Genomic DNA, 26,597 nt, shown 5'->3' with positions numbered 1-26,597 from the left:
TTATTAAAAATTAGTACTATTTGTTTATGACAAAACTTTTATTATCCCAAGATTTTTAGAGTTTATATATCTGATTTACTTAAACTAAAAAAAACTGACATTCTCATTTATATTTATTAAAAGAATACAGGCTCTTCATGCACAAGAGTTTCAAAATTACTACAGTAATCTCACAATTCCAACTAGATAGAATATTTAGAAAGTTCCTATAAAAATTTGGAAACTAAAGTTAAATGGTTTACTGAATTTCAAATCACAAACTAGAACTTTCTTTTCAGTTTCTTCCATAAACTGCTACAATATCATCTTTTCCGTATAAATGTATGTATAACTTGATGAATTTTTAATTTTTCAATTTAATTACTAGGTTTTAAAAGTTAAAAAATACTGAAAACCAATGATTTTCTTTCTTGATAAATCAAAGACTTTGAGTACTTTATTCACTGATGAGTTAAAGATTTAAACTTTTTTTTCAAAAATTTAAAAATTCAAACAATTTGGCAATTATTATAGTCATTCAAAAAACTGATCCAAAACATATTTTCAGAAAAAAAGTTGAGTATTTTTCTGTCTTCCTAAAAAACACATTCACTGAAATATCTTCTAATGCTTTGCTTAGAGTTATTTAGACATTCTACTTGAAATATAGTGTTACCAGGACATTATTCAGTCATGGCAAATGGATACAGATGTACTACATGGCAAGTGAAGTGTGAAACAACAGGGAGAATGGAAATATCAGGACCACATAACTGTGGACTAAGATATATCTGCCAAAGACAATATCACTTGTACTACATTACACCAATAATAATATTACTCCAAAGGTCATGCAATGTATAATCCCCATCTAAATGATAGTAAAACCTCATTCAACTTGTAAAGCTCTCTTGAGCAAACCAGATTGTGCAAGCACTTAAAAGCGAGCAGGTCAGTAGACAAGAGTCATGTCAAATGTATTCAGTTCACTGCTATACCACTTAAAATACACACCGAAAAATGTGTTAAGAATGGTATTGGAAAATGCTGAAAAAGATACCTGCAAAAAAAACATTTTATATCCAACTTGTGTCATATGATAAATACAAAGATGAAAAACCCAACCAACTGTAAGAGAACAATGTGGCTAATAGTCTTTAAGAGATCACCTTTGCAGTAGGGAAGAAGAAGAAGAAGAAAAAAAAAAGGGGGGTATAGACTTTGATGGGCCTCAAAAGCTAATTCATGGTGAATGTTGTAATTTGACATGGTTGTCTCCCATCTCCATCTGATGACCAACATTTGAGATATAAACACTTAACACCAAAACAAATCTACTTCAGAGATCTTTCTTATTTGACACTGTTCAGGCAATCTACAATTCTGTCAAAAGAATAATACAATTAGCTAATTCTACTTTAATGAGCAATTTTTCTTTTCTATCCTGAATTTTGACAAAAAAGCCCTAATGATGTTGCCATCCCAGTTTTAGACAACAAGTACGGTACATGTATGAAAATGTATCAAAGGTGAAATTATAATTAGCAGCACTTAGTTCAGCAATCAATTATGGTTGTATCCACTAAAGGAAACAGTGGAACAATCCCTGGTGTTTAACTTGCAGATACACAAAACAATAGTGAAGCAGTTACTTATCACATACTCTTGAAAAGTTTTTACATATATTTATACTTAGACATAAGGCATGGCATAGTTGTTTTTACATAAAGCATTTACAGATGGATTGTCTTCTTCTGGAACATGATGCAAAAACTCAGATACCATTCTTTTAAAGTTTGTCAAACGTGAATTGGATGGAACAAACAACAAATGATTACATGAAACAATGAAGGCTGCTGCACATGGTATTTACCAACCAGGTTTTTTTTTGTTCATTTGTTTTTAAGGGGAATATGAGAGTTATGCTTTTGTAATTTCCATTCTCAACTCAAATTTTCATACAGTGAATGCTCCAACTGGTGAAATAACACAACAGATTGATGTGACAAAAAGAACTAAGAAAGTGATAAGGTTTAGTATTTTACCCAGTTATCTGAATAATGTTTGCTGTCCCTGACACTAGGTGTATACATCTGAGGCAGGCAGTATCAAATAAAACACACAGGAACATCTACTCAACAGTGTCAACATCTGTGGTGAAACAGATGGTCTTCTTTGTGCATAAATTAAATTCCATCATGTTTCACCTAAAGCATTCCTTCTTTAGGTTCAGCATGACAATGAGAGCAGTCACCAACACCATCTTGGTATTTCTTATGTCAAGCAAGCACTGAATCAATAATGTGGTTCCTGAGATTCAAAGAGTGCAAGGAATATAGACTTGTACAAACAACTTATGGTTCTGAAGATGTTATGGATGTTGTAACAATCATCAATGTGAACACTTAGGAATCAAATAACCTTTGACAGCTGAATGTGAATGCTGTATGTAACATCTGTATGGGTGATTTATGGACAAGACTATAAATATTTTCTAGCTATGGTATTAAACACTTGTGAGGTAAGATAAACATAAATGTAATCAAAGAAATTTGAAGAGCTGGCAAAATTCCTATCCTATAAATTGTTATCTTTTGTTGAGGACTTGATTATCTAAGGCAACTGCATATTTGACACTATACTGCCTACCCCTCAATACAATTATTAAAAGCAATAACCTGTCTAAAACTTGAAGAAACTCTTAGTCCTTGTGAAAGTTGAGCTGTTTTATTTTACCACTTCTACAACCAACATACTAGTCAACATACCTTATATTTAAAAAACAAAATCCTTTTAAGAATGTCTTTCAAACAATATTTTAACAACTTAAAGATACTGAACAGATTGCATACTTTTCAGCAAACCTTAAGAGTAAGCATAACAGTAGTTGGCATACCTGAACAGAACCCACCTCTGGATTGTTCATACACCTTGATTCACAGTTATAATGGTTAACTCAAATGTGAAATTTACAATAAGACAATACTCAAAAGAATTTTATTTCAGTATTGTAAGTTTCATCACAATATTATATCATTCATTAAAACGTTAATTAATATCTTTATCCGACATGATTAAAAACGTTTCCAGAAAGAATTTGATAACAAAAATAAGCTTTTAGGTAACAATGGCTTCCATTATACATATAACTAATGAGTATCTGGAAAAGTGGAACTTAGTTAAACATTCTCAATATATGAAGCTTCTAAGCTTTCAGTATCTATTGTTTTGGTCTGTAATGGTAAACATGCTCTGTATGTTAAAAGGAACTACCTAACCTAGTGCATATAGCCTAAAAACACACACATGATCTGCTTTGTAAAACCACCCTGGCATGGCCATGTAGTTAAGGTGCTCAACTCGTAATCCAAGGGTTATGGGTTCAAATTCCTGTCACACCAAACATGCTCGCCCTTTCAGCCATGGAGGCATTATATTGTGATGGGTAATCCCACTATTCATTGGCAAAAGTGTAGCCCAAGAGTTTGCAGTGAGTGGTAATGAATAGATGCCTTCCTTCTAGTTTTACACTGCTACATTAGGAGACGGCTAGCGCAGATAGCCCTCATGTAGCTTTGTGCAAAATTCAAAACAAGTGAAACCAAACCTTGTAAAACCATGATACTTTTTATTCTTATTCATGTACAGAGACAGAGTAGTTTCCTTCAGTGAAAATAGCTGATGTGAAATATCAGTTTATTTGTCCTCAGTGGTTCAACTACAAAATGGCTAAAGACTTGTATGAAATAACATGCAAGTATTGATGTATTTATCAGAATAAACTTACTTAAATACACCTTAGAAGAGTTTGAGGTGACTGCCAACTGAAAATTAAGGTCTTCAGAAAAGACAAATGTAATAATTAATCACGATCCATATTTAAAAAAAAGGAGGAGGCCCCAGGAAAGTGAAAGAATAAATAAAAGTCACCCACTCACAGATGATCTATAGGATGGAAAATACCAACAAGAGGCTGAAGTTGTGACCAGAAACTGTGTATTCATTACCATAGTAAAATCATGAGTAGAATTAACAAATAAAATTTAAGAAAGCAATCAAAACCACTGTTTGAATATATGCAGAGAAAAAACAAAATCATATGACTAAAAGTTCAGAACAAAAAACAAATATAAAACAACTTGAAAATTCAAAGCAAAAGCTGAATTAATGTTAGGAGATAAGTGAGTGAAACATTTGATTTAATGAGTACCAAATAAGAGAAGTAAAGATTACATAGAGTGAGTCAGCTGTGTCAGAAGGGTATATCACACTCCTATTGGTGGAAGGTTGTTGCATGCTAAAGTGTAGCTGGAATATGTGAAGACACATGAAAGTAGATGGGATTATCTCCAAGCATGTTCCATTAGCTGTGAATACACAAGACAGTAGATATAGATGGTGGGAATCTCAAAACATTTGCACATACAATGGGCAGTAACAATCAAGGAAAACTTTTGCATGTTTGAAGATAAGATTTCATCAGAAAGAAAAATCTGAGTAATGGTTTAATGTCTATCCTTTACATCTGTTCCATTTCATTTTTGGGTTATTTTCATGAATGAAGAATTCAGAAGTTACAAAAATTACACCTTCTGGGTGGAAAGGATTAATGAGAACTCTGCTTAAAATACTTAGCATTTGTGTTAATGTTGCTTAACTGTTTGCAGCATACACAAATCTGAACGTTATATGGGCAGTGAACTGGGAATGATGGATTTGGTATAGACTGAGGTATTTGTGTCTCAGCAAGTTGTAAGAAAAACAATGTGAAATATCAATTTTATAAGCAAAACTTAGAAAAACTTTAAACAAGTATTATACATAAACACAAACTGTTAACATCTTGTGAAAGAATAATGTCATAAGTACCATAGTACCCTTGAAAATAGCTCTTCCATTGTTAACTGTGCAGTTTTATTGCTATGATTATAAACTAATACCTGAAAATGCATCTTTCTTTGTAATAATCTATTGGACATAATGATGATGTCAAATGAAGAACACATGTTCACAAACATTAAAAACACACACACTACTCCACTTGGACATCATCTGCCAAGACCATTTATGTGTAAGCAGATCAGAAATGCATCAAATGACTTGATAGACATTGCTGTGATCACCTTATTCATCAGTTTTCTTTCTTATAAAAACATCCTTTGATTTCAAGGTATACTTAGCTGGAATTTGTCAACCTTTGAGGAATTGTGACCAACTGTAAACTTCTATTATTTTCACAACTAAGTTATATTATTTAACAATTTTATTCACTTTGAAAATGATAACACTGCTTAGTTTTGGAACCCACTACTGTAAGAAATATGTTTACGTTACAATCTAGTGAATGCAATTTAAACACTGGTGCTACGTACGATTGCAGCTTTTAGGATGTGTTTCTGCATTACTATAGTCAAATTGCATAGTTTATTTAATCATCCATATTACTAATATAACACTAGTTTAAATGGGACATTAACGTTATTATAAAAGAAGTGTAAGAATTAAGTTCAATCATCAAAAAGCAGCTATGAAGAATATTATATGTAATATTATTAGACCAAAAAGGTGTGATCACAAAAGTGAATATGCAGTGAATGAACTAGATTATCAGATATTACATCTTGAATAAAACATTTATTATTATTAAGTAAATTATGCTGACTTATTTTATTTGAAATACAATAACCATTGTCTTTTCATTTGATAAAAATATTTTCTTTTCTTAAATATTGACAACATTTATTGAAACCAGGATACTGAAACACTTAAAACTCAGTAGCAAAGGTATTTCTTTATTAAATGTAATTATTCTAAAAGAATGTGTTACTTTCTTGTAATTTTGATCCTTTGAAGTTTATTCATACTAATTTATTTCAGTGTACTATTAACACTAAATTATATTCTCACATGTAATGATAAAATAATAGAGACAAACCGTTTTAACACAAATTTCATAGCTAAGTATACAAACATCTATAATACACATCTAATGTGAAAAAGAAAATTGATAGAAACTCTGTACTAAAATGCTTCACATTACTGATTACCTACTAAATAAATGAAATATACTGTAATAAATAAGTACATGGCTGTACTGGTGTATACGAATATAACACAGTTTATTTTTCTGCAGTCATAAATCATGTGCATTTTTTTGCCAATTGTAGGGAATTTATTGCCTTTTAAATACTATAAACAATGAAGAGTGGAAAAGCTAAGGCATACTAAATGTAACATTCAGACTATAAACTGATCTCAATTAAAAAACAAAACAACACTTGCAAGTGAGTGATGACAGAACCAAAAGATTAAAACATAAACTAACACTAAAATAAATAGCATACACTGCACAAAAATGTTTCTGAATAAACACAAAACAGTAAATAAATGAACAAAACTAAACAAAGGGGGAATGGTTTTATCTACAAAGAATCTTCTGAACTGCTTTTCTTTATTATTATTGATAATTAGTAAGCAAGATTAGTTTGTGAGTCACAGCAACACCAGACAGGTCAACGTGAATATCACAAACACAATTTAATTTTTGAAAAATGACAACTGTTATTTTGTGCACATCACACACACACACACACGCTACTTACATGTTGATTTGAATCCCTGTGCACGGCAATCAGGGTCCAAACACTTCTGGTAGTAAATACAGTGACGTAGGTCAACTATAATCCTGTTAAAAATACGTAAATACTGGAGTTTGTTTGGAAACAGGTTCTGATTTTAACTTAACACTCCTCATTAACTGCATATCTATACGTAAAATAAACAAGTTTCAATTTACAAAATAAACCATGTTTCACAAATTTAAATACTTGTTTTTATTGCTAAATTTAAGTTATACTAAACTACATCACAAAAACAACAGACATAATCTACGTCAAAATAGTGAGCATATGTAATGTTTATACTTTCTCTGTGGACTGTACACATGACATGCTTCCTATGTTTTCATGTATTCAGTCACACTGTCAAACACTTCTGACCAGTAGATAATAATATATCCTCTACCTCAGAACAGATGTGGAATTATTAATAAAATGAAATATATTAAAAAAACATTTTTATATGTTGTTTAACCTTAATTTTTAGTGTGTGCAAGCTTTAAACTCCAATGTTGAAGTCTTCATAAGATGTAATTTTCATCAGTATAGGCCTAAATAGACTTATCATCATACAGTTCAGACTACAGCAGAACCATTAAATATTACTACATTTACTGTCTTTAAACAATATCTTACTATGCATAATATTACATATATAATATGCATATGTAGAAATATACCTTGCTAACAAAAACGACCTTGTTGCAAACTTTTTAACATTCACATTTACATCACATAAAATTTTTTCATAATTTTAAAAAGCATTTGTTATCTTTAATATATCTAATATGACTCAGCAATAAAGCAATAACTGATATGAGCAAAAGTAAAGGGGAAGAGAGTAAACCAACTTGTCAAATTTTGTTTTCTTACAAGAAAAAGTAGACGTTTGTTAAGAAATAACGTGGAAAGAGTAAAATAAAAAGAAAGATAATTTGGTTTGAATAGCAGGGTGAGTTGTTTTATTTAGTTTGTTTACAAGGAAAACAGGTGTTTGTTAAAATGTGATGAAATATTAAATCATTTCTCAAAAAACAAAAACAAGGAAATCTTTTGAAATTATCAAAGCTCTAAGTTCACTCAAATATCATACACAAAAATAAGATATTTTGCAGAAGCTATGTAATTTGTACAAGGTTTTTTTTCTAAAACTTGAAATTACTTCATACAGCAGTGTTTATTAAATTGCAATGTAATAAAAATAGTTACCAATTTAATTCTTAAGATCTCCAACTGTGTTATTTTGATGTGCATCTACAGTGGCAGACCCATAGCATTTGGTAAAGGAATGTTGAGTTGAACTTTAAAAGAAGAGCAAATGAAGGAAATTATATGGATGTCACTGTTTCAAGTGACTCCTGTTTTAGGTTTTGTGTCAGAATTATCAATTATAGGAAGAAAAACAGTTCTTTTTCCTGGTGAAAACTTCAAATAACATGCTGAAAAATCAGTTTAGATATTATGCAGCTGTTAAAATTTGGTTTTAGGCATATTCTAAGCTGATGTCTCTACTAATATTGCTTCCTGAAACTGATGTAAAATGCCTCCATAATCTGTATAGATTTGCCCATGATTCATTAATACCTAATAAGTAGAACAAGCTCAAATTAAACTAGGATGGACCTCAAGGTCCTGGAGTACTTCCATAAGATTTCTAAATTGTTTTTATTGCATGTTTTATGTTTTCAGTGAGATTAAAGAGGCAGACATTAATACTAAGCTGAGACAAGTAGAAAATGCATTTGGCTTAGTTGCTATGTGGTACTTCAACACATTTGGCTTTAATATTGAGTATTTATTCTATCTTTGACTTTTTAATATACTCATACATTTGATTTGTTATTTTTACATGACAAAGTGTTTAAAACTCAGCATGGTGAAATCATGTATTTTCAAAAGCAGAAAAAAAGAAGTAATCTAAAAGTGAATTAGAAAATTATTTCTTTGCTCAAATATTTGTTCTAAAATTCTACAGTCACAATATCTTACCAATCAAAAGTGTCTTTGGATATACAGTATTAAAAGAGATTAAATGTTGTTTACTAATTATTTGGAAATCAAACATATTAATGGTATATTTGTTGTTGACAACTTAAAAAAAAAAGTAACGTTCTGTGTAACTAGTCATAATCTAGTGAGCTGTTCAGTTACTAGCTCAAATAGGCTAATTACTTAAAAAATTAAATTCCTGATAAGGATGGTAAATAGTAGTAACTGAAGAGTCACTCTTGGTATCCACGAGTTATCAAGTATTTGATGATACTCCAAGAAAGACTGCTGCTATATTCTCTATACTGTTAGTGTAGAAAGGTATGAAACAGAATTAGACAACTGTATCACATTCTCTAGTTATTTAGTGTTCACAGTTTTCACTCTTCACAAGCAGTGAAGCATTGCTGCTTTTCTTTAAATTCAAATGAACTTTTTTTTCATTGCCACTTTGGATAGACCCCAGTGTTTCTTAAAAACCAAAATGAGAAACATCTACTATCACATTTTACACATTAGAGCTTGGTCTGGGATATAATTAAATCTCGAGCATTCAAATGGTACACACACGTGAATGGACAAAGAATTCTACAAATGAGTGTGTGTGTGTGTGGGAGACTTGTATAAGTGGTTACTTATCACGTATTATCTCCAAATCAAAAAGTTTATCATTTAATAAACATTTTATGCTTAACAAGTAAGTTTTTTTGTCAGTTAGTAAACATAAAAATATTAGTCTGCAATTCAATTCTTTGAGCTTCAAAGTAATTACTTTGTTTCAAAATTCAGCATGTCTTCCAAAGGTTTTCCGAGACCCTTACAAAGTATGTATTATGGATGTTACAAAGTATGTGTATTAATCAACATAATAACCAAAAACAAGGAAAACGTGAGTCATTTTATCTCCTAAAATGTTTGTCACATCAATAAAACACAAATATTAATACTTTAAAAAATCTTTAAGGAGGGAATATAATGGGTGATCCCGTACCAATGACTTGTAACAGTTTTAACACATTAGCTCCCACACAACCTATTGGTGGCTCATGACAGTCTTCCAGCAAGACCCACCAGTGAGTTGCATTCTATTTGCTTTTTAAAGGGCCACTTATTGACTGGGAAACAGCAGCTACATATACACCCTTCTTAAAAAAAGTAATTGTAAAATTACTAGTGGGGCCCTGGAAAGTATTGGCAAAATAGTCTTGGGAGCCAATGTGTTAAAGGTTAAACTCAATAATTTTTTTGCCAGTGCACAATACATGTTTTTATATATTCTTTTGCAAAAAAAACAACAAAAAACATAAGAAAATAAAGTCTACAAAGGCATTTACAGTCAAAAACAAATATCAACAGGTACTGACTACAAAGATAAAACAACATGAATTATAACACATACACTGATTAATCCATTGAAATCAGAGATCATGAAAATGCTGAATCTTACTAAATTTTGAAAAACAATGCAAAACTAATTGTATTTTTGTTTCAATTTAACTATTAAGAATTGTTTCAAAAATTAACAAACTTTAAACAAGCTTATTTACCAACTGAACCATAGCTAATAACGAAAAGGGCTGTTGATATACAAATAAACATTCATATCAATTTTTAGCTTCCACAAACTTTAATATTATTATTGTTTACCCCAGATTTTTCAAACTCTACAGTATTGATATTAAATTTAAGATCCTTTTCAGACTGAGGATAGAAAAATTATATACACATACTTTTTTCACTTGTGGAAACCATGTACATAATAAAAATTAAGAAAATAGTCATTTAGATTTTGTGTCCCTTATTTAAATACCTACATGATACAGCAATATTTTAAGAACTCACAACTTTTATTTTATCATTTTTTTATTACAACTTTTAAAGCACTGAAATTAAATTCAGAGGTCTTTCCAGGCCAAGGGGAGCAAAATTATATATTCTCTTAATTTTTCTCACTCATGTAAACCATTTATATATAAAAAAATGAATAAAATCACACATTTTGTATCCTTTATTTGAATAACTACATGACACAAACAATTTAGAAACTCACATGATATTGTTGCTTTTGTGATGACGACCAATATTCTCACAAAACCTGTACTTAGCTATGTCATATACAAGCAGTTCATCATCAGAATAGTAAGTCCATCGTCTGATATATCCTGCCTTCTCTGATGATGCAACAAGTGAATGAACAAACTTGTCCACTTCACAGTATGGTGACTGTTGACATCCTTGGAGAGATACTGAAAAATAAGTTCATTGTGTGTTTGCATAACTATATTACTATGAAGATATTAAATTTATCTTACAGTAACAATGTCTTAGGATAAGGAATTATGATTTAGTATTATCATGGCACTTCTAAAGTTATGTATTGTGCTAAATGTTTTTAACAAAGAGTACGAAAAGCAACTGACAAAATATTTGAAAAGGAAAAGATATAAAGTATATATATATATAAATGTTGAATACATTTCACTAAAACACACTTAGAGACTTGCTATGTCATTACTCCATTTCACCAACTATGGTCATGCTTTACATGATCATCATACACATTTCCAATTACTTTGTCAAGTAGTTTCCCCTTCCACTTCAAAAAAACTAACCTAAAACTGTCAGCCTAAAGCACACTCCTTTTCTGTGCTGGCTTTCATGAGCCATTTAGTGTACAAGGTCAACAATTTTCCATCACTCATGTTAAGAGCCCAATCACACAGAAATCCATAGGTACTGCATCCAGTTTTTTGACTATTATGTCTTTTTATGAAATGGTATGGAAGACCATTTCATTCTAAAGCTGTTTGAAGTATGCAATAGTTAAGCAAATATGTCATGGAAGTAATTTGTTTACATGAACTTGTACCATATTTCCAGATAGAGATTTTTTTTTATGTTGTATACTCTTGTCTGAGAGCCATGAAAGGCTTCTGGCATTAACCCTGAATTCATGGATTCTCATGTGGGATATGACTTGTTTCATGCATCTTTCTGGATGGCTCTTGGTTCCACAGTTGATTCATACTCCTTTGTTTTCTAATGTCATTAAATACAAGAAATATCACCATCTTTGAATTTGTTAATCCCCAATTTGAATACATTTTTTATTATCTGAATATGTGAATATTTTACATCAGAAGTGACATTTTCAAAAGCAATATATTTTTTGTGGTATCACACTACCTACAAAATATCACAAAGTAGTTCTGATTCATGCAATTTCCAACAAGCTGTAGCTGTCACATGACTTATTGATTTGCATGTTTAAAGAGGTAGGTTGTATCTTTAGTCTACTTGAAGTTTCATACTTTTTTTTTATATCTATACATCTTATTCATTAAGCTTAATAAATTATAGTGTAATTCTATGGTATCAGTAGTTATTTATGATTTTTTGGTTATTCAACTGTATGTGTGAAACCTAAAATAAATTTTGTTTGATATCCTCCATGTGCTAAATTTAAAAAGGTTTAGAAACCTGTGTCCATCAGCAATCAAGTTCAAAAGTTGTAGCTAGAAGAGATAACTCTTTGCTTTACTTCTTTATTTTCTATTCTATATTTCAAGAAAAATAAGTTTAATAACTTATTTCTAAATAGTAATAATCTATATAATGTATAATTAAATGTTACTGTATAATACAAAATATTAGTCTACTAAAACAAAGCCAAGACCAGGTCAATTTTATATTATTGGATATGGTAACATGAGTGTATGTGCACTGTGCCAATGCAAGTTATGCAATGTTAACTAAGCAACAGAAAGTCAGTATAATAAAAAAATAATAAATATATATATAAAACTATATAACGTTATGAGATTCAAGATTCTTATAGTAAACATTTATATTTTTGTGTTTTAATATGTAGTCATTCTAGCTTGAAAAAAACTATTTTTATTATTCTAATATTTTATGATGGTTATGAGGTTGGTCAATTGACAGACCCCACATAGGGTAAAGGAAATAGCATGAAATATAGTCTTACTGAAAACATGTTTGAAATGTATTTAGGAGGTTATAGAGATTAAGTAAATAATATATGAGATTTTTTTTGGATGAAGAATAGTTTTTAATCATAACACAAGATCAGTTTGTACTCGGACTAGTAACCAAACCAATTTTTAGTAAAATATTTCATAAAAAAAACCTTATTTTCTGTGTACAAAGAATTTGTAATCTTTAATAAAAGTTTGCCAAATGTTGTGAAGACACACATAACGTATCAAAAGTTATAGTGTAAATACCTAATGTGTGAAAATGTGTATATTATACCGAGCTCATTGAAAAATATTTAGTAATATACTTAAGAAACTAATTCATTTCTCATCTTATTTTGCTTCATGAAGAGTAACTAACTTCTTACAGTTGACTGTAAATAGTAATTACATAACAAAATCTGTTGTAATTATTGCCTTTAAAATAAATACATTTTAACATTCTTGTTATGTAACTTGGTAAGAATTGTATGTCATGTTTATAGTTCAGTTGTAATATTCTTGATGCCACATTACATACCAAAATCTGTTCTAATTATTGCCTTTAAAATGAATACCTTTTAACATTCTTGTTATGAAAACTAAATAATCATTAAATATTAGATCACTAAATACAGCTGGTTAGTGAAACAGTATATGAATAGTTAATGATAAAAAATTCAGCAAATAAAGGGGTTTACTCAAAGTGATTTATCAAGCAAAAATGTTAATGCATCAAATCAGCTTAAAGATCAATAAAAAAATCAAAGGCCTAAAAGTTTTGTAAATTGCCATGCAAGAAAAAAAAGAAAAAAAGAGACTAATTTAGAATAAACTTAGAACAAAACACCCAAGAGCAAAGACTCATAAAAACAAGCACTTCATAGTATAGTGGCCACTGACATCCTTGGTAAGATAATGAAAAATAACTTCACTTTATAGTATACATAACTATGCTACTGTAGGAGTTAATTTGAAGATCCAATAAGCAGAAAGTCCATACTGCAAATAATGTCTCATGGGATTCTACCTTCTTATTACAAAAGGGTTCAAGCTTGGTTCACTCTAAATAAAGAACCTACTTGTGAGGTACCAACATCCATGCAAAAGCAGGATGAGGGCTTCCAATTTAAAGGGTGAACTGTATTCTGATGTCTCACTCCATTGTCACTGGTTATTGCAAATAGGAAGATATATCATCTGCACTTCCAGAACACCACTGACCTACTCTAACAAAATGGTTATTATTAGAAACTCATTCAGCAAGGTGTCTCAATGATAAACCACCCCAGTGGCTTGGAACAAAAGTGGTATGGAATCCCAAACCTTAACTCAAAGAAAAGAGGGTGACAGTGCAGTGGAGAATCCAGAAGAATATCATCACCTGAGAGAGTGCAATCAGTAACCATCAAACCCTATTTTAAAAATCAGACTATAGCAAGTTATTTGCTCTAGGCATGGCAGAAATGGAAAGCAATTCTATTCTGCTCTACCCATGCAATTTATAGGTGGTATGATCTGGGAAAAGCATGTTTATGAAACAAAAAGTCATGAGGTCATGAATTTACATGTGATCTTGTAGAATAACTCATCTTAACGGTATGCTATGGAAGATAAAGTGTAAGTCACCATGGCCCTACGATGTGGACTTCAAGTTAAGGAATACCTGGTCAGGTACCATATAATGATGAATGAAGAGAAGGCTCCTGAGAAGAAAAGAAAGTTTGAACAGGAACTTACCAGTTAGAGTCACACCAGTGTGCAGAATGACCACAGGTGGATGACAAAATCTCGAAGAAGGTGAGACCATGATATGATGTAGATAATGAGAGACGAATGTATTGGGCATGGGGTCCATGTCTTATTGTAGAATTTCCTCAAATGTAAGACAAAGATGAAAAGTGAAGGAAAATATAAGGTATCCAATTTGATGAGAAGACACACAAAACAAATACTGGGATGAATAAGTCAAATGGATCAATAATTTGACCCAATTACTAAGGGTCAAAGGTGAAAATTCATGTAGGAAGAATGACTGCCAAAAGGTAGAGAGTCAGGAACAGGTACCATGGAAGGATGCTTTATGGACAATATAACAATGAAAGTTCTTGACCAGGCACATCAGTATATCCAGATCCCATTGAGGTTAAAGACTGGAAATGGAAGAAAGGGACATAAAACAAAAGAAGGAACCACCCCTCCTAAGCTGCTGAGGACTTCGAAAGAAAGGAATGATCTGGATAAAGGAAGGTAGGTTGATAAAGGGTATGTGATGTGTTAATAGCAAACAAATCCAGCCACTGATATCCATACACTAAGAGAAGGAAATCTGTTGTAAAGGAAAGATGAAACACAAGGAAAGCAGTTCAAATGGAGGTAAAGTAAGGGAATGGAGGAACATATTAATGTACAATCGAAAAAAAAATAGGTTGTCTGTGAGGGTGATGTATCTGGAAGAAATGCAGGAGCATGGTAAAGACAAGGGAAGTAAAAACTCAACAGTAGTTGAAAAAAAAAGAAATAAAAAGTAGGGTATAAGGCCACCCAGTATTCTGAAAGTGAGGATTTTAAAGACCTACAGTCAAAGAGCAAATCCAGTCAGCAGGAAACTCCCTAGTTATAGACCAACAACAGAATACCTTTTGTATGTGTTAGAAAATGTCCATAGAAGACGGAACCAGCTATCAAGGAAATGATTGGACGTGTGAAATTGCATCTTCTCGCCAAGGACTGGACAAAAGCTGTGCATGAAGATGCAGAATGTGAAGGGTGGGATGTAGGACACATGAATGAAGTTGGCAAAGAAGGTAGGGAGAGGAGGGGAAAAGAACAGTTGCTGTAAACATGGAAACCAAGGCTGAGGTGGTTAATAAAGATCAATCAGGAAGAGCCCATAAGGAGAGGAATGGATGAAAGAAATTAACCATTGAAGCAACTGGATGGGTTGGTACACATAAAGATACTTAAAGGTACAGACAAAAAAAAGAGGTAATTTGTTGTTGAAGCATCCATGTGGGAAAAACCCCACTGATGGCAAAAATCCCTGGAACAAAGGGATCTAATGCCTACTCTGTGGGATACATCTGGTCAGGGTGTACAAGACAACATGCAACCAAATTGGAAACACCAGGTGTATGACAGCAATAATATGAATGTGATGTGTGTGGGCCCAGTGTAAGAGATTCATCATCCAAAAACAGATCTCTCAACTGGATGCTCCCATGGTAGTTGATATGTGCCACCACTGTACAAACATCTAAATGGACCATCATCGTATAATGTCAGGCAAGAGGAAAGAAGAGATGCAATGCCTGATGTATGGCTAAAAGTTCAAGAACATTAATATGCAAAGCACTTTTGTCTGCAGAACAATGTTCCAAATCCTCCTGGTGCTTGACTGCTTTTCCCCTTGCATGTAGGGATTTGTCCATGAAATAATTTAGATCAGTATGCAGGGAAGGAAGAAGCCTACCTACTGCTGAATGGGTTTGCCCAGCCACCAAAACAGATTCTCTCACATGGAAAAGGGAAGGGATATAGGGGTGAAAATCATGTAGTACACACTTAAACGATCTCATATGGGCACAATCATGGAAAGACAAGTGATAACTACATAAAAGACATGCTGGAATCTTGCAATTCCAATAAGGGGAGCAAAAATATTGTGAAAAAAAAGTGCAGAGAGAGAGAGTGGCACTGAACAAGAATAGCTAATCTTGTGGTAGGTGGTAAGTACCAATTTTGAATACAGCTTTTAGGTATATATCAGGGATATCTGTAGCAAAAGAAAATTTGGCTGGTCCTGGATCTCAAACCATAAAGGAAAAACATGGGCTCTTAGAATTCAGAAGGGTTTATGGGCTTTCTATTGTATTCCAGGCAATTTGGGGGCATTAAATATTCACATTTACTGATAAGTTTATCAGTAAACATTGGAATTTACTAACTTTTAACTCATGTTCCAATGATCAAATTACCAACCACTTAACATATAAACCAGTCATTTCACACAATATCTAGACATATACAATATATAAGCATTTAAATTGCAGTAGTTGGACCAGTTAAGTGTAAACTGGTCATTTCATGAAGCATTTAGCGAGTGCTTATAAAAAAACGTTTCTACTAGAAAATTACTGACCACTAGTTTATAATTTGTAATTGAAAAGCCAGATATTGGTATTTTACCCATCTTTCTGAAAGAAAGAAAGAAAAAACAAGCAAAATTAAATAGGTGCTGACTGATTTTTAGAAGTCTCTAATTCAAGTCCCATGCTACTACTCCATCAGTAACATAACTTAAATTGAAAACAAATACAAAATCTGTCATACATAATTCATTTGTAATATGTTTTCATTTGTCACAAAATCCCTAATAACTGAAAAAAAACTTTGAGAATTTTACCATACATATTTCATTTCAACACTTCTCAATTTTTAATGGGAAATGTCTCCCTCCCTCAAGTTCTATTTAAAGGATTTCACACAAAAATAACATTGAATGAAAAAGTGTCTATTTTGCATAATTCTAAACAAATGAGTGAAAAGCACACACCATTAAGATGGTGATACTTCATGACCATTTGCCATGACTCTTCTAAAGGTGCTAATTACTGAAATGTTTGGATGCCTTAGGCTTTGAAAAGAATTTTGCTACTGGTTGTTTGTCCCTTGCATGATTAATCAATGAGAAGAAAACATACATTTCAATTTTGATTTAGTATAAAAATTAAAGCAAACATAACAGTCTTAGTTTGATCATTTAAATTCTATTAATTTGTCTTATAATTCATTACCTCCACTAACTCCAACAGTTTTTCTCAACTGAATTTGAAGGAACTGGGTAGATGGCCAATTTTTCAAAGAAATTACAGAAGTTATATACCTTTCCTCTACTGAAAATATATTTCTGATAGGTACCTCCACTTGTCTATCACAGAGAAATCAACACCTTCATCAGTGAAACCGACTGGAAACAACCCAGGTGCAATAAAATACTTGGAATAAGATACATCAAGGGAAAGCAGAACGGAAAGAATCATAACAATCCCAGGTACCTCCACCATGACTCAAGACACAGATGGAGTATAAATGAGAGAGAAAGATAGACATCTGTAATACACATGTGAGAACTTATGTTAATTGGTTATACTCTAAATCTAAATCTCAGCCACTGGAAACTGACATCTGTGTAAGGTAGGATGAGGGATTCCAATCTAAGGGTTGACTGCAAGTTGAAATCAAAGACCTTTGTTTTTTGTATGCTTTATAGTGGAGGATATCACATCACTTACACTAACATAACTCCACTACCTTACTCTGTACTAAATGGTATTTCGGTATTGATGTTTTATTTCATCAATTCTCTCAACACGGACTCGGTCTATATGACCAACAATGTGATCTCTTTGTACTCATATAAAGCCTTTTTTTTAGATTTTATACTTCTAACTTTTAATACAGTGTTTATATCTTCACAAAATTTGGCAGTATTTAAGTTAATATTAAACTCCTTAACATACAAAAAACAATATTTTTTAGTGGCATATCTTTAATAGAATAAAATAAAGATTTGTCTATGAATATATTTAGTATTTATTTTGAATAATGTGTGCAAAGTAATTTTCATGTTAAAATTAAAAATACTCATTTTTTCAGAAACCTCAAATTTTCTTTTTGTAATCTGTAAGACCTCCTAAATACATTTCAAACGTTTTTGTTTTGTTTCTCAATTTTTCTGTTATTTTCTTTACCCTAACTCAAAACTAGGTTAATCACGTTGACCAACCTCATTGCTACCAAAATACTTGAAATAAATCTAAATTACTCTTTCCTTTTCCTTTCTAGAACGACTTCTTATTGTAATATCAAACCACATTTGTTTATATAAAGTTGCTTTAAGTTCATAAGAGTATATATCTTTTTAAAATTAAATTTTACTGTTTTATTGGCCTTTGAACATGATGAACTATGGTCCATGCAATTATAAGTTGTAAATCATTCAAGACATGCAGCTCATGTTACACTGTTAAATTACATCACCCACAAGTTACTACAAGCACATTGCATGCATGCTACATGAAGCATATTTATTACATTATTACTATTATTTGCTTTATTTAATCTGATCACAACCTAAAAATATCCTTATTTTTACTATTTTAGTTGCTTTTATAATTATATATAAAGAATAAACATGAAAAAAAGAAATAAAATAACAATCCTATCTTTTTCCTTGCTCTTAGTTGTTGAAGAGAGTTAACCCTCATTTTTCATAATATGCATAAGCCACACATTGGAATGAGTCATTTCCAATGTAGAGGAAGACGACTTGTGGCATCCATGAAACAAATTTTACATATAATGTGCCATATCGAGAACTCGCTAAATTCTCATCCTTGTAGTAAACACAAGTATTCCATATCTCCGTAAAGATAACAACAAAATACAGTCTGAGTCTAAAACATATACTTAGCTAATAATTACTTAGCATTAAAAAATATCTTTAAGAAAATGTATAAAAGTAAATAACATCATATACTAATTACCTCTTCGTTTTGGAAGGTTTGTTAACTTCTGTTTTGGTGTACAAGTATCAGTAAAAGTAAGCAGCTGGATTGATTCTGAACACCTAGAATATGAACAAATCCTGAAACTAATAATTTACACAATTAATCAAATAAATTACCTCTAATGTAATTTTCTTCAAAAGATTCTAAAATTTTATAAGCACTGAAATTTTACTGTATTTATTTATATACATGTGTATTTTAGTAAAATTAAATAAATAAATTTAAATGAAATTAAATAAGTAAACAAAATCATGAGGAATCACTGCATTAGAAACAGGAAATCCTAACCTCTGGTTAATTATAACCATAATTTTTAGGCCACAACAAAACACATTAAAATTAAACAAAATATCTGTATGTTTAAAAAATATCCCAGGGTACAAGTTACAACATGGGATTACAAAACACAGGGTGTTCGGAAAGCCACTGTGCAGTTTTGTAACCATATTTTATTCGGTCTATTTCAAGCCAGCAACTGATAGCAGTGTTTAGAAACAAAATAAGAATGATCCAGGCCTGTATTGATGCCAACTGGGGTCACTTTCAACATTGTTTATAATTGTCATTCATATTTACCTCCTGTATTCTATATTGAAACATGTCTGTTAATAAATATATAAGTGCACAGTGATTTTCTGAACACCCCGTATGTCACCTTCCCACAACTATCTGCAGGCAGTGAAAAGTGATATAGATGTGGGACACTGTGGGCTTGAGCATCCATATCTCGCTCTCCTAATTTCTAATCTAATTGTGTCCATTTATGTTGTAAGACTAGCAAATTGGAGGTTACGACTGACAGATAGTGCATCCCCACCTCAATGTGGGCCCTACTTCTGCAGTCACCTCCAAAACTTAGGATACGTTTTATAATCCCACGTCGTAGCTTGTACCCTGGGATATTTTTTTAAAAAATACAGGTATTTTGTTTAATTTTAATGTGTTTTGTTTTGGCTTAAAAATTATGGTTATAATATTATATATGTATATATATTTTGGGGGATTTTACAAAATCAGTATAATAAAAACCAAAAACTATATTTTTGAGAACTGTAACTTTTATCACATTATGGCATGACATTCTTTACTCAACTTTTATTATTATTCTAACAGTTTGAAGTACTTTTAACTCTGATTACTGTTGGAATCCAAAATTATTAGCTTTTAAAAATAAAGCAAACTGTTCATGCACCAGTTTGTTTGTTGATTCATGACTACTGACTGTACAAGTCAAACAAAATTTATTTAACAATCATCAACATTGTATTTAATCCTACTAATTACTGCTAGTGTCAGATATGTACCTTACACAGAAAATCAATGATTATATTCAGTTGTTTTTTTTATTTATAAGTTCCTTATAATGAGTGTCGTAACAAGCAAACATAGAAAATTATTTAATATGACACTATATGGATACAATAATAATGAACAATATGAAAGCATGCAAAAAATTTGTGGATCAACTCTAAGTTCATAAGCTTAGCTCATTTTGTTCTTGCTCTTACAGAGAATGATACAAAATACAACAAAACCAACATTAACTCCGATTTCCTTGACATATAATAAAAACAAATGGTAAACTGTACAAAAAGAATGAGATTATTTTCATCCTCTCACCCTGGGTATGCTTCACTGTGCATAACACAGTTTTAGTGTCTTACACCAAAATTTTATTAAACTACTTTGTGTTTAAGTTATATCAATTAGTATAAGATAAAATCTTAGGTAATAATCCATATTTTTAATCGAATATAAATTTTAAGTTCTTAATTCTACTACAATGCAATATAAAATTACTCAACATAAAATTATCATTACTCACACAAACCATAATTATCATAACTTTCAATTTTGTGTGGTTACAGAGCTACTGAATAGAAAATCAGACCCCTCCCTGCCACATCCTCTCCTTCAGGATTTGTTACACACTTTTACATTTAATTTCATATTACTAATAAGGCAAAACTGTCATTGACAAATAATGTATTGTACAACATTGTAATCTGAACACATAGACATCATTTACACTCAGAGCACAAGCTTCACTCTTGTAAAAAAGTTAATGATTAGCTTGGATGAAATTGTAAGTTTTTGTTGCATAGTTATATAGCCAGAAATTTTTGAGAGAGAGAGGAGAAATTGTCTTCTTTCTGCATGTTATTAGCTTTTTTGTTTAGTTATTTACATGAAAGTTATTTTTGCATTACTACTGGTATGAAAAAAGTAGGGTAAAGAGTAACCAACAGCAAAAAAAAAAAAAAAATTGGTAAGTACTTTATTTCTTGTTTTTCATGTTTATTCTTTCTTTTTTTTTTTTATAAAAGTAACTAAAATATAAAAATAGGGATCTTTTTAGGTTAATTAAGAACAGATCAGGCAAAATTAAAAAAAATAATAAAAAAATGTTTCATGAGTCACACATGCAAGCAGCTCATGTGTAATATAATTTGATAGCATAATGTGAGCTGCACATTCCTTGAGTGATTTACAACTTATAATGGTATGGACTGTTGTTAGACACAGTTGAAATGACAATCAGAAGGGCAATAAAACAATAACATTTAATTACAAACAGACATATACTGTTATGTGTTTAAAGCTACTCAAGATAAATTAATGTAGCTTCATGTTATAATTAGAAGTAATTCTATATAGACAAAATGAGTACTTTACATTTATTTCAACCTTTCTTTTTGAAGTTATGAGGTTAATCAAATTGACTGATCCCATTTAGAGAAAATAACAAATAAAATATAAAGTTTTACTGAAAAACACATTTGATATGTACTTAAAAAATATGGGATATCTGAGATAGAGATAAGGAAAAGTGTTTTTAATCTTAACATGAAAAGTACTTTGTACACAAAGTATTCAAAGCAAATACTCAGTATATTCATAGATAATTTTGTGAAGATATACACATTATGTTGAAAGTAATAAGTATTAAACCTATAAAGATGTTAAGTGAGTAGAAATAGGTCAAATTCAGAGTCAGTGTTGAGACAGTTAATTATATAACTGAATATTTCAAGTATTACCCTAAATATATAATACAAAGAAATGTTTCAAATTAACAAACAGAAAATATAACATTTTCTTAAATCCAAAATGTATTTCCAATGTACTTACCTACAGCTATTACTCAACTGTTATGATTTCTTTTCCTTTGTCTATCTCGGCATTGGTCTAATTTTTCTCCTTTGTTCCATTCTTTCATCTCACACTTAATTTTCATTGGTAATATCTGTTTTATTATACTCTCTACTTATGTACATGCATCCTCCATTTTCGTATTGCATATAAGCACCTCCTTCAGATAATATTGTCACTGACCTAATCCACAGTCTCTAACACCAGCTTTTAGAGGGGAGAGTATGAAAGGAGGTAAGTATTATAGGAAATACATTTTCAATTTAAGAAAATTCTAGCTTCCAAAACATACCTCCTCTCATACTGTACAAGGAGAATACTAATGAGGGTACTATCCATACAGAATGCATCTGCACAGATCATGGGTGTGTCAATAAAAGGTTAGTACCCAAGTGGGGGAACTACAATACACCCAGAACACGTATGCTCTTCATCCAGAATGTAAATGTATTTTACGGATGAAATTTGACATGATCCATCATTGCCACAGGCCAGACTCCAACCAGATGGCCAAGGTCCTACTGCTTAGGGTTGGAATTATAGTCACGGCTCCTAAATCTTGTTGTCTAGGACATTTGAATCAGAATATATGTAATATGTGGTGGCTTCCAGTCTTTAGTCATAAAGTGATGTATTCTGAACTGCTGGGATCACAACAGGAAGACAAACAACACTTAAGTGGACAATCTCCCTCCTTAATCTGACGAAGTCCAAAAGGCAACACCCCAAACTCAGAATAACAGGATCTTATATCCCATACTCAATCTGAGAAAACAGAGTTCATCTGGTTTGGGATTATGAACATGCATCCTTACTTTCTAACCATATAGGCAAGATAAATTCCACTTGCCTTTGGTATTATTACAAGGAGGAAGTAGAACAAACTGTGCTCAATCAAGGACCCAGGATGGGACCACTCTGAAAATCAGAATTATGAGTAGACAAGTAGACAATGTACCCCCTTCCAGAACAACATACTGAAACAATATTGATCAAAAAGAAGGGTCATGCTCAACCAAACTGTATATCCGAGTGTCAAACCTGATCCAGAATTACAAGTAGGCTAGTACAACTTGAACAATCTGGAGGAATAACCTCTGACCACTACCCTAGTGACTGGAAATTAAGAGTAGTGTGTGTTTTTTTTCTTATAGCAAAGCTACATCAGGCTAATTGTTGAGTCCACTGAGGAAAATCGAACTCATGATTTTAGCATTGTAAATCCATAGACTTACCACTGTACCAGCAGCAAACATCAAGAGTAGTAAGGGCTCCCTAGCTCCACTAGTATAATATGGGCAGAGGGGCAGTGGATGTTGAGGAATTTTAAGGAATAATGCTCTGGAAATAGTGCAATAGGTAAACCATGTTCTCTGAATTATTAAAAGCAAACTGACTCCCAATTTCTACAATCCACTAATCAGCAAAAATGGGCAGGATCCCCTTATATTTTACTCATGATAGTACAGAAGTGGAAGTTTAGCATAATACAATAATACCACCCATCTGTCTCTAGGTGCTCATTTCTACAGAGCCTGCTGCAACTTAGATGATATATATTGCATTAGAGGTTGATGGCATGGATTTGGTTTGATAAAGGCACACCTGAAAGGGCAACCTTTCCACAGAGTGAAATCTTGTGAGAAAGAGGTAATGGACCATGAAAAAAAAAGGAAAAAAGAGGTTAGTAAAGAAAATGCTGACCCTTCTTTTTATGATGAGCTGTGGCTTGTAGAAATCTCTTTGCCTCCAAACAGACCCCAGAATAAGCAATATGGATAAATTTTCATACCCACCCCTCCAAGGTAACCTTGGATAAACCTCAGGAAACTGAAGTGTTCCAATGAATAAAAGAAAACCCCTGTCTAGTGCTTTTAAAAGCTTTAGTACAGGCAACATAGTACTTCAAGGCCCCCACTGAACATAACAAACAATGGAGGTGAAAAATCAGTCATATGAATCAGTGAAAAGGATTTATCTCCTTCCTTGATTGCTTGTGTCTTAGGTAAGAAGACCCTGTCTGGATACAGAAGGACATAGGTTGAATGATAAAGCACCCTGTGCATGTGCAGCTCAAACAACTGCAACATCTGCAGGCCAGCAGTAACAAAAAAATAAATCTTAAGAAAAAAGTGATATAGAGTACACAAGGTTAAGGGCTCAAACAGATGTCAAGAAACATGTAACACCACTTTTATATCTCAGTTACATAACAAAAAAGGCCATTTGGGACAAAAGACCTGAAATACTTAAGTTAATTGAGGGGCACTTAGAGCTCAAAGAATTTCTATCTTTTCAAGTATCAAAGGTATCTAATAAGACTACTTTATATAGAGTAACAGTGGAAGAGGCAAACCCTTGTCAAACAGCCAGGTAAAAAAAAAAAAAAACTTTAATTGGCATATCTGGATGAAGTGGGTTCAACCTCTGTGTAATACACCACCATTGGTATGTTAGTAATTTCCATTAATAAATGCACATCATGAAACAATGCAGAGACTAAGAGAGGTGCATGGTAATCTTAGAAACAAAACCCTAATGCCATGCAAAGGGCTGCATAACTTCTGCATATGAAGCTTTAACTTTAAGATGATGGATCATGACTGTTTCAGTAGAGATGGCCAAAGGAGAAATGGTAAAGGTGGGGACTCCTAAAGGTAACACTGAAGCAGAAACCAAGGATGAGCCAGCCAATTTGGTGTAATCAAGTGAACATGATAAGGGGTTTAACAAATCAAAGATAGGACTCTGGGTAACAGAAAAATCTGTGGGAAGACATATAGGTACAATTCCATCCAGTTCTGAGTGAATGCTTTACTGCTAATACCTGAGATACCAAAGACCAAAATGCTTGTACTTGAATGTTCCAATTAGCGATAAATGCATCTATCATCAGTGTCCCAAACTGAGAGTGAGTCCAATGCAAAACCTCTCAATGAAGCAGTCATTCTGTCAGAAGAATAAAGTTGGGTAGAAACAGTTAATCTGCCATAAAATCTTCCTCCCTAGTATACTGCAAGGTAGTAGGTAACACAGAGAATGTTCAAAGTATCTCTAACAGTTGTACTGCAGAGAAACCCTAAGTTTTATTGAGAAATGGCAATATTATCTAAAGAAGGTGCTTATACACAGTACCAGGATAGAAACCACACTGATGTTGGTGGAAAGATTCATATCGTCAAGGGTATTTTAACTGTGGAAAAAAAATTGGCAAAGGAAAAGAAACCTTAGATGTTGAGTAATAACTGTTGTGTCAGCAAATGTGAGTGTTTTGGAAAAATATATACCTTTTAATTTTTCATTGAATAATCTTGAAAGATCTTTTGGTTATATTCTTAATTTTAAGTCTTTAGATTTTCATAGTTTATTTTGAAAGTTTTATTTTTCTTTCCCATATTTTAGCATTACTAATTACTGTAACACACATAAACAGGCATCCTCAGGCAATATTACAGTATTGTTGGCAGAGACAATTTAGCCTTCAACAAAATGTTGTTTTGGTTTACTTAATTTGGTTTAAAGTTTTTTAAAACATTAAAACTTTCTAATATGCACTTAGAAATATCAATAACACACAACTTACTGAAATATAACATTAAAACCTAAATATAATTTCATTATCTCTCAAAATAACATATTTCTAAGTGAAAACAATGCCAAGTATTAGTAAGGGCATAAGCTGCAAAAATACTAAGAACAGTTCTACGACACTATGAGATTCTGCATGGCAGTTTGATAATAACCAATGGAAAATTGTAGGTTAAAATTAGTTTCTTCTATTACATTAGTTATAAATATCTACAGAAATAGTGTTGAGTGTGAAATCCTATAACTTAAGTATAGAAAGTGGATGTTGCTTCCATCAAGAGTTTCGAAGAGATTTATTCTTCCTTTTCAGAATCTGCCCTGGGTAAACTAAAGGTAGGAGTAAGGATGTGTAAACAGAACTATTAACCTAGTTTCTGTCTACACATTAAGGTCTAATGTATGTGAGAAATGAAGTTACAAAGACTAAAATCTAAAACTTGTAAATGTTTGTGTGTCACAGAACAACAAAACCAAAAATTAAGTTTTCTAAAGTTTCTTTTGAAATAAAGAATTTAAAACATAGAAAATATAAAACATTGAATTATAATGTACATTATAATGCTAATTTCATTAACATTATTGACAATAAAGTCACTGAATGAAATTTTAAATCTAATGTAGTACAACCTTGTCACATATCCAGACAAAGGATACATAAACTTAAAAATAACTTAAAAAGTAATTTATGAAGTACATCTGCAATTTGCCATACAATGCATTAC

At 31.8% G+C, this 26,597-nt stretch overlaps 1 protein-coding gene across 9 annotated transcripts in view; it reads right to left on the bottom strand.

The window, feature by feature from the left end:
• LOC143253642 (DNA-directed primase/polymerase protein-like) overlaps positions 1–26,597 on the bottom strand; it is a 90,249-nt gene that overhangs the window by 4,228 nt on the left and 59,424 nt on the right. For 7 of the 9 annotated variants that reach the window (XR_013029754.1, XR_013029755.1, XM_076507829.1 and 4 more), the window contains 3 exons: positions 19,111–19,217; positions 10,636–10,831; positions 6,582–6,664 (listed from right to left, as the gene is read on the bottom strand). Coding sequence is in view for 7 of the 9 variants with exons in the window: in XM_076507829.1 (XP_076363944.1) it covers positions 6,582–6,664; positions 10,636–10,831; positions 19,111–19,217 (386 nt within the window). In the remaining 2 variants the exon portion in view is untranslated. The remainder of the gene's footprint in view (positions 1–6,581; positions 6,665–10,635; positions 10,832–19,110; positions 19,218–26,597) is intronic. The other 2 variants (XM_076507828.1, XM_076507831.1) reach the window with 2 other exon arrangements.

This window comes from Tachypleus tridentatus, chromosome 6 (genome assembly GCF_004210375.1).
Source record: "Tachypleus tridentatus isolate NWPU-2018 chromosome 6, ASM421037v1, whole genome shotgun sequence".
Lineage (NCBI taxonomy): Eukaryota > Metazoa > Arthropoda > Merostomata > Xiphosura > Limulidae > Tachypleus > Tachypleus tridentatus.
This window is presented reverse-complemented; position numbering and strand designations above follow the sequence as displayed.